This window comes from Eubalaena glacialis, chromosome 2 (genome assembly GCF_028564815.1).
Source record: "Eubalaena glacialis isolate mEubGla1 chromosome 2, mEubGla1.1.hap2.+ XY, whole genome shotgun sequence".
In the NCBI taxonomy this organism is placed as follows: domain Eukaryota; kingdom Metazoa; phylum Chordata; class Mammalia; order Artiodactyla; family Balaenidae; genus Eubalaena; species Eubalaena glacialis.
Window position 1 is genome coordinate 58969966 of NC_083717.1, and position 10061 is coordinate 58980026.

General features: G+C 52.5%; 1 protein-coding gene across 1 annotated transcript; it reads left to right on the top strand.

Annotated features, from left to right (window-relative positions):
* The first annotated feature begins 1100 nt into the window (after window positions 1-1100).
* Window positions 1101-9967, top strand: SH2D7 (SH2 domain containing 7). Its single transcript, XM_061181423.1, has 6 exons — window positions 1101-1276; window positions 2643-2732; window positions 5775-5944; window positions 6235-6443; window positions 7804-8460; window positions 9917-9967. The coding sequence occupies exons 1-6, from the start codon at window positions 1101-1103 to the stop codon at window positions 9965-9967; spliced, it is 1353 nt and encodes a 450-aa protein (XP_061037406.1).
* Window positions 9968-10061: the final 94 nt, after the last annotated feature.

Genomic DNA, 10061 nt, shown 5'->3' on the forward strand with positions numbered 1-10061 from the left:
TGTGCCAGTGTGATGGAAGCGGGATTCTAACCCAGATCCTTGGGGTTGACTGTTTGCAACATCCCCTGCCTCACTGTCAACCGAGCCTGGATTTCTGCTGTGAAACTCGGAAACACACTAGAGATTCAGGGATGTTTGCGTAAACAAATATCCTGGGCCTTAACTGGTGCAGTGCTTCCTCTCAAAAGCCTTATGGCAGCCCTTCTAGGGGTCCCATCTACTCCAAAGGGCACTTCCTCCAGCCACATGAGCTTCTGGCTTGTTTTTCAGGACCTCCAGCAGAGTCCCACCTCATAGTCTTTGTACTTGCTCTTCCCTCTGCTGGGAGCAGCATCTCTTCCCCCAGGTACCTGCCTGGCACTCTCTTTCACTGTTCCAGTGGCACCTCCTGGGCAAGGCTTCCCCCAACCCTGACTCCCTACCTGACCCCCTATCTAAATAACAAAATCCATGCCCTCTTCTTCCTCTCCCTTTTTCTTGGAGTGCTTATTACACTTGACCCCATATTCTATATATGTATTTGTTTATTATCTGTCTCCTTCCACTAGAACATATGTGCCATGAGGCAAAATGCTGTTTTGGTTGCTGCTTTATTCCCAGGGCCCAGATGTACATGGCACACAGTAGACAATAAATCTTGAGTGGAAAGAGGAATTAACCAGCCCAGAACTTCACCAAGATACAAGTGGCCGCCATGAAGGAAGGATAAGTAGAATTTAAATTCACCACTTTGCTAACAGTGGCAGTGCCTGGACTTTAGCCAGAGTCTGGTCTTTAACTGAGACAAAGACCGGAGGTTGGGCGAAGGGGCCAAACGCAGTGGGGCAGCTCATCTGCTAGCCAGGAAGTCAGGGATCCCTCTCCTGCCCCTCTCTGACTGCTAATGTGACCCTCCCCCAATGTCCCCAGACAGCCAAGGTGCCCCGCCTCAGAGCATCAGAGAGGAGAACCAGCCACATATTGTCAGAGGTGACAATAGGGCTCCTGTGTGCCGTGGGTGGTTGGAGAGGGCATGGACTCAGGCAAATGAGCTGGGGTGCACACAGATATAGAGGCGTACGGGTGGTCTGGGCTCTGCTTCCACGTCAGTGCTCGCCAGAATGGAGGGCCACCTAAGGCAGCTCAGCCTGGTCAGGGGGCCCGAGGGGGCCGGGGACAGCCAGGCCCTGGCTGAGCTGCAGGAGCTGGCCCTGAGGTGGTTCACGGAGACGCAGGCCCCCCTCATTCTGCAGAATGGAGCCCTGCCCCCCTGGTTTCACGGATTCATCACCCGCAAGTAAGGCTGCCCCTGTCCACGTGCCCAGCGTGGCCCCTAGCCCCCCAGGGCCGAGGGGCTAGCCCCTTTCCCTGGGCTAGGCAGGGACCCCAGGAAGCCATGGGTGGGGGAACAGACTGAAGAATGCCGAGTTCTCTGACAGCCGCTTCTGTGGGCAAGGTGGGCGAAGGCACTGGCCCCGGCTCTGAGTGTAGGGCTGGGATGGCTGGGGCTGTCAGGCTGCCAGAGAAACAGAGAGGGGCAGGCTGGAGCAGGATGCGTTCAGAACAGCTCCGGATAACCTGATGAATTACTAGGGGGACTGTTTCATTCATCATCCAAACCAGAGCACTGTTAGTAGGAGGACTTACTAGGAGAACTGTTTTAAGTGGGGACTCTCCCAGGTGAACCTGGATATACAGTTACTCTAGTAATAAGGGCCAAGATGTGGAGGCTGGCTTTCTGATTGGGCTGGATCTCCAAGCTGCCAAAGCACTAGCTGAAGGAATGACAAATGCAACCACTCATTAGGTCCTCCTGGCCCAGCACCTGGCATTGAAGCAGGCACAGCTTCACGGGCATTGACGTGTGCTGTAACACAGGGCCCTCTGCTCAGAAGGGCCCCAGTCTTGGCTGAACATGCGGCCGTCACCATGTTGAAATTCTAACTTTTTGAGTAAGGGGCTCCAGGTTTTCATTTAGTACTGAGCCCTGCAAAATTTGTAGCTGGTCCCGCATAGAGCAGGCACTCAGCAAGTATTTGGTGAATAAGTGGGTGAGGAAATATCTGGTCTATGTACTGCCAAACCAGAAGACAGCTGGAATTTCCACCATGCCTCCAAAATCCTTGGCATCATTTAGAGCTATTCGTAGCTGCCTGAGGCTGAAGGGGACATGCAAGTGAGGGGGATGAGAACCTATGAGTTGCCATCGTGGTCAGGCTCCAGACATACCAACGCCTTCTCCCTGCAGAAACTACTGTGTAGTACACATCCTGCACAACTGTACACAGCAGTCCTGAGGCAAGGATCCCACAAACCTAAAAATCTCCAGCTATATGGATTCCTTCTTCCTGCAGGGACATTCAGGTGGAGAGGGGCAGTGGCTATTGTGCCTGCTGGTGAGGCAGTAGTGGGGGCGGGGGGTGTGTGTATGTGACCTCAGGATTCCAACCCAGCCAGCCCCAGACTGAGTCTTGAGTTTGCTTGACTGAACCCAGACCGACCACAGAACCAGCCGAAAGTCTGAGGGAGTTCTCTATAAAGGGTTGGAGATCTGTGCACTGGGTCTGGGGCATGGCTGGCAGGGACTCTGAGGCTGGTCTAAGTCAGGCTGCTCCTGCTGCTGTGGGGACCCAGCCCCAGCTAATGGCATGTCCTCTGCCCAGGCAGACAGAGCAGCTGCTCAGGGACAAAGCTCTTGGCTCCTTCCTCATCCGCCTCAGCGACCAGGCCACCGGCTACATCTTGTCCTACAGGTAAGAAAGGAAGCCCTCTGCAAAGGGCAGGCAGGCTCTGGCTCCACAAGCCAGCCTTGCAGATAAGCTTGGAATCTCCACCAGCCCACACTGCTGGGCTTTCCCTGGGCCCTGACTCCTTCACTCCCTCAGTCATCCGTCCATGTCCATCAGACATTTTCTGAGCAGCACCGGCCATATACTAGGATGAAGCACCCACCTTCAAGGGGGTGAGTTGGTGGGGGCCAGGGGAGAACCTCCTCCTGATGGGAGGCTGGGGAAGGCTTCACAGAGGTGGATTTTGAGCACAGGATAGAAGGAAGAACAGCAACTTGATGGGCAGAAAAGGAGGTGTGATTGGGGTTTAGGAAGGCATTTCCAATAGATTGAACTGCATATGCAAAAGAACAGAGACAGGGAAGACTAAGGTGTTGGGAGCCACAAGTTGCCGCGTGCAGAAGGACACATGGTTCCAGTGGAACAATGCCTGGAGAGGAAGGCCGAGGGCAGCTCAGGACGGCCTTGGATGCCTGGCTATGTCTGTAGACAATGAAGGGTCACCTGGTCAGACTTAAGTTTTGCAAGGATACTTCAGGCAGCCTATGGAAGGAGGACTCAAGACAGGTGCTGGAGGTATGGGGGCAGTGGGGACCACTGAGGGGTGAGGTCTGGGCTAGATGAGGAAGCTTGGGCTAGGGTAAGGCAGTGGGCATGGAGAAGAGGAGACAAGATGGCCAGGATGAAGTCAGAGGTGGTGATGTCAGAGCCTGTCCCAAGGGTAGGTTGGGTGGGGAAAGGCAGAAAAAGGAAGAAGTTCCCTCCCCCACCCCTAGTTAGGGAGGGAGGGAGGCTGGGGCTCCAGGGCAAATCTCAAAGGCCTCAGATTCAGATTCAAAATTATCATCTGTTCAGATTGCCCCAGTTCAAATCCTGATCTTGAGCAAGTCACTTTGCCTCTCCGCACCTACATGTCCTCATCTGTAAAATGGGAATATTGCATAGGATTGTTGAATGGGTTTGATGAGTTTATACCTTTAAAAGTGCTTGGTACAGTGTCTGGAACATAGTAAATAAATAAATGTTAGTCATTATTAAAATAGTTATTGTTATTCTATGTGCCAGGTATGGTCCTCAGCACTTTGAAATATACAAACTCAGCAGTTTTCAAATGTCTTTTCAGCATCAGGGCTTTTTTTTTTTCAAACATGATCTTAGGGTGGAGTGCCAGCTTATTAAAGAGATCAAAGTGGGGCTGCACAAAGATATACAAATAGCCCAGTGGAATCCAGAAACAGTCCCCCACATTTGGTTACCTGATTTGCAACAGAGGCGCCACTGCAATTCAGCAGGGGGGATGTAGGGGCGGGCCGGGGGGAGGAGTATGGGGAGGCTGGTTTTTTCAATATGTGGTACAGGAGCAATTGGATATCCAAATGGAAAAAAATGACCCCCACCTCACACCATACACAGAAATTAATTCTAGATGGTTCACAGACCCAAGTGAGAAAAGCAAAAGAAAACATAGGAAAAGAAAACATAGGAAATATTTTTCATGACTTTGAGACAGGCAAAGATTTCTTAAACGAGACACAAGAGTACTGACCATAAAAGAGAAGGTTAACAAATTGGATTTCTTTAAAATTAAGAACTTTTGTTAATCTGAAGATACCATTCAGTGAATAAAAGGACAAGCCACAGTGCTGGAGAGGTTTTGTATTGTAATACATACACCTAATAAAAGACTCATATCCAGACTATATGAAGAACTCCTGCAAATCAATAAGACAAAGATGACACGGGCAAAATAAAGGCACTTCCTAAAAGAGGGTCCAAAAGGACAGTGAGCGTACTGGTGTTCAGCAGCTTTAGCAATCAGGGAAATAGAAACTAAAACCACAATGACTGGCTACAGTGGTAAGACAGAGGCTACCTAATAGCTGGTGAAGATGCAGAGCAACTGTAACTCTCATACTTGGCAATGATTTTAGAAAACAATTCGGCATAATCTACTAAAGCTAAACATACATGTATCCCTCACCCAATTCTCCTTCCTGGGATATTCTCAATAGCAATGAATACATATATTCAGCAAAAGCCATGTACAAGAATGTTCAGAGCAGCTTTATTTATAATTGCCCAGATGTGGAAATAATCTAAATGTCCATCAGCAGAATGGATAAATTGTGGATTTTTTAATTAAATGGAATACTACCTATCAATGGGGGGAAAAAAGAAGCTAATTCTACATGGACATCAATCAATCTCAAAGATATAATGTTGCGTGAAAGAAGCCAGACACAAAAAAGAAATACTGTATGATTCCATTTAGGTGAAATTCCATAACAAGCAAAACTGATCTATGGTGATAGGGGTCAGAGTGGTGGCTACGTTTGACTGGAAGGGGCCACGAGGGAGTCTTCTGGGGAGCCGGAAAATGTTTTGTTCTGCTCTAGGCGGTGGTTACATGGGAATGTTCATATGTGGAAATTCATCGAGCTGCACACTTAGGACGTGTGCACTTCACTGTGTTTACGTTACTCTTCCATAAAAAAGGAAAATGAAGAGGGTGGAACTTTACAGGCTGGAGTGGAGATGGGACCTGGAACTCCATCTTTTCGGCCTGGCCGGGATTTGGGTGAGATGAGTAAGGCTGAGTTGTGCAAGTATGGGCTCGGTCCTCATCTTTAAGCCTTAGATATTTTGCTCATCATGGATATTTTGGTATTAATTCTGACTTTCTAAAATATTGCATTATTAGTTATCTTGATTACTGAGTTTTGTGGCATCCCTTTAAATTTGCATCCACGCTCCAAGCTGAGTGCCTCACTCCCCCTTACCCCGGCCCTGGCCCTTTCCTCCCTGACTGACGTGCGGGGGTGGGGGGTGTAGAAAAACCGCTCCCTATCACCTGCAAGGCTGGGTTTGCTGGATGTCAAGTTCCACTTTACAGAGGAACACGTCAAGGCCCAAGTGGGCAGCATGGCCCCAGGTCAGCTCCGGCCCTGGGCCAAGGCAGGGCTGCCGGTTGTCAGCAGCCCCAGGCCACAAGTGCTTGTGTTGCAGGGGCAGTGACCGCTGCCGGCATTTTGTTATCAACCAGCTCCGAAACCGGCGCTACCTCGTCTCAGGGGACACCCAGAGCCACGGCACCCTGGCCGAGCTCGTGCGCCATTACCAGGAGGTGCAGTTTGAGCCCTTCGGGGAGACCCTGGCTGCTGCCTGCCCCCGGGTAGGTACCTCTCTTCCCCGGGGGGCGGGGGGTGGGGCAGGGTGCCCAGGCCAGGGGTGTCCCCCACTCGACCACATGCCTTTCCTTGCCTTCCCTATTTCCTGCCACCCAGGGGCACTCAGTGCAGGGTCATGGTCCCTATTTGAGAAGGGGAGATGGAGGAAGCGTTCTACCTGAGGTCAGGGACCTGGTGGGAATGTTTCAGTCTCTGGCCAGCAGTCTCTGGCAGGAGGCCAGAGGCTGGCCAGGGGTGTATGACCACACACCTGCTGTGTCCCCACCGCCTCCAGCTAGAGGACAGTGATCTATATGACGCCATCACCCTGGGCCTCCATCAGACCAATCCGGGCCTGGAAAACCCGCCTGCTGCAGTGTCCCCCACGGTGGTCCCAGACAAGGCTGCCAGCCCCTGCCCCTCTCCAAAGCCCCAGGTCTCCTTCCTCTACAAAAAGAAGAGCCTGGACGCAACTCCCTGGAACCTCTCCAAGGAAGAAAGCATGGAGGTGAGGAGGATTCTGGGCTACCCAGAGTGAAGGTTGCTAGACCAGGAATGTGGGTGCCACGTCCACCGTCAGGCCCGGAGAGGCCACACTGGCCAGCCCCTCAGGCTGCGGAGGGTGAGTGCCAGGCCAAGAGAGGAGCGGCCCAGCTTGGAATTACCCAGTGGTTCACCCATGCTGTGGCCTGCCTCTGGCCGGTGGATTTGGTTCAAACCTTGGCTTGGCCTTTCTAGCTGACTTTGGACAAGTCACATAACCTCTCTGAGCCTCAGTTTACCAATCTTGAGGTTCCTGTGAGGCTTGAATGAGGGAATGGATATGAAATGTCAGAAAAATCCCTTTGTAAACTGTAGAGTGGGATGCCTGTGAGTCAATACTTTATTTTCCTCCACAGCAACTCACAGGAGGGACTCACGGAGATTTTTCTTAATATATATCAGATCACAGTGAGGGCTTCTCCTCATGTTTAAAATAAAATCTGAAATCTTCACCAGGGTCCACAAGAGCCTCACGAGGTGCCCTGCTACCTGTCCCCTTTCTTCACCTTTCTCTAACCTCATTGGCCTTTGGATCTCCCTTGAACACATCAACCTCATTCCCACCTCAGGGCCCTTGCTCTTGCTGTACCCACTGCCTGGAATGCTCTTCCCACCAGACATCTGCATGGCTTCTACTCTCACTGCATTCCATTCTCTGCTTAAATGTCATTTCCTCAGGGAGGCCCACCTAAACTATAGACAATATCCCCTCCCCTACCAGCCATTCTCCCTATCCCATTACTCTGCTTTGTTCTTCTTCATAGTACTGATCATGAGCTGACAGTATATTATCTTGTGATATATTATTGTATCGTATATTACATCCACCACATTAAAAAAACAGAGCAGTATGTTGCCCATCTCCAGATTAGAATGTAACTCCCAAGAGGTGGGCTTGCTCATCATTGAGCCCTTGGCACCTAGGACGGTGTCTACACAGTGCTTACTAAATATCTGTTGAATAAATACACAGTTGATGGACTTGGGGGTGGACCATTCTGAAGGGAAAGGGAGCAGTGAGTGGGTGGGCTCAGGGGGCTCTGAGGGACCACCACTCTGGAGGGGAGAGGAACAGGGCATGATGATCTTGGGTGGGAGGTAGATTTCGTGACCCCTGGCCTTGAATGCCAACATAAGGACCATACTCAGAGTCCTAGAGCGTGAAGCTGGCAGGGACCCCGAATGTCAACCAACCCCTGCATGTAACAGTCAGGTAAACTGAGCCCAAGACAAGGGGCCTCAGCTTCTCTGAGAGACCTGCAGTTTACCAGAAGGCAACTTAGTGACAGGGTAACCTCTAAGAGGTTCTGTCGCTCTCTTTCCAGGCCCCCATCAAGGTGCCTCCCCTCCCGGAGAGGAGTGCTTCCCTTCTGGACGAGTCTTTTGGAGGCCCCAACATCATCTACGCAGACCTGAGAAAGACGAACCAGGCACGGCTAGGCCGGGGCACAGATGTGTCTGGCAGGCAGGGACCAGTTCCAGCCAGCAGCCAGGCCTGCTCCGCAGGCAAGGAGGCACTGAGGAGACTCTCAGATGGAAGCCAGAACAAGCCTGATGGCCCGGGACCTGCCCTCTCTGGGGTGAGCCCAGACCAGGGCCCTAGAGTGTCTCCCACTTCTTGGGGCCTTCTCCTGCCCCCCAGTTCTGAGGCCCTAGGATCCTCAGCTGCTACCTGGAGTCAGGGGTCTCCAAAACTGAGCCGTTCTGCAGACATCTATGAGCTCATCCGGGCAGAAGGCCTCCCAGAGGCCAGGGATGTGCCAGACCAAGAAGGCAGCAGTACCTACGAGCAGATCACAGTCTGCTGGGGTGGCCCAGCCAGGCCCCCCTATCCTGGAGCAAGTCCCACATATAGCAAGCTTTCAGGGTCCACAGACTGTGGCTATGAGAGGATATTGGGGGCCCCGGAGCTCCCAGAGCCCAGGAACACCTATGAACAAATCCCGGCAGCCAGGAGCAAGGAGACTGGACGGACACATAAGGTGGGCTCCGTGGGTGGGGTGGTAGGAGGGACCTGTGGCCCTCAGGCATGGGCAGGTCAGGTCACTGCCACTGCCCAGAACTTTCCAGCCCTAACTTCTGCTTAGAGACGGTGGGAGAGGCAGATGTTAGTTTTGGATGTAAGATGGAGGCTTCCAGGCCCTTCTGATGTCTTTCTCTGTGGCAGACTAGGACTCCTGTCCCTCCCTCTTGGCCACTGCAAGCGTCTCAGAGCCTCAGAGAGGTGGACAAGGGCCCTGGCTCCAGGTCTGACTTGCCTTGGCCCTTTTCATGGCTCAGCCACTCCCTAGCCACGTGGCTTTGGGCAAGATAGCTTCCCCCGCAACTAAGATTGCCAGATTTAGCAAGATAAAATACAAGACGCCCAGTTAATTTGAATTTCAGATAAACAATGAGTAATTTTTTTAAGCATAACTATGTCCCCAATAGTGCAATTATTCCTCATTTATCTGAAGTTCAAATTTAACCGGGCATCCTGTATTCTTATTTAGCATCTACCCAGGATCTCCATTTCCTCATCTGTAAAATGGGCTGGTCCTATGGCTGTGTCCAGGGGCGGCTGCCCAGGAGGTGAAGCTAGACATCCTTATGTGCTCAGGACACAGCCCAGAGATGGCTGTCAGTGAGCAGCTGTTATTCCTGGGGATTTCTGATAAGAAAGGAGAAAAGGGGAAGCAGGGATCAGGAGGGCAGAGGGAGGTGGTCAGGATTCCCAGGGAGGCAGAGGAACCCTCCTGGCCCTCAGCCCCAGCGTATTTGCCTACACCTGGAGCCGATGAGCTGGGAGAGCCCACTCCCCGAGGGCACAGCCTCAGACCTTGGGCACGTGCAGACCTCCTCTTCCGCTTGAACAGCAAAACCCCGAGCTCCCAGCTGAAAGGCCTTCACCAGAAGCTCTGCCATCTCCTCCCCCAGGGCAGGGCTGTGCCCAAGCACCCCAGGACAGGGAGCTCACCTGGTGCAAGGCTGCCTCTGAGGTCCTGACGCCCGGGACCACAGATCCTGCCTGCAGACAGCCCTTCTAAGAACCACAGAAGCCACATCCCATGACTGCTCTTCCTCTAGCTGCAAAGTCCTTCCGGTCCCTGGTGGCACCATGTACAACCCCACCCCCATTCTACCTAGGGCGTGGCTGGGGCAGACAGCGCTGGGATTGGGGACCCCAGGGGACCCAGTGAGGGAAGGGGGGACTTGGCCTTTCTTCTCCACTTTCCCCTAGCCTCCTTAGCCAGAGAGTGTGAATCCTTCATCCAAACCAAAGGGCTGGAGTGGAATTTCTGGCACTGCGAGGGGCGGTGGAGCAACTATCACTATTCCAACCCGGCCTTTCTCCGGCCTTGAGACCAAGCCCCCAGTCGCTGCCGAGGGATGCCCTGAGCCTGGCTCTCCCCTCCCTGTCCAGGGACCCAGGCTCTAGCATCTTCTCCCTCCTTGCAGCCTGACAAGCTCCGGAGGCTCTTCTTCACAGACAAGAAGCACAAATCCTGAGAAGGCCTGGCTTTCTGAAGCTCACCAGCGGGTTTCCCGGTATCTGGGCTATGCCAGGGCTTACTGGGAAGCTCTCAGCTTGCTTGAAGTCACC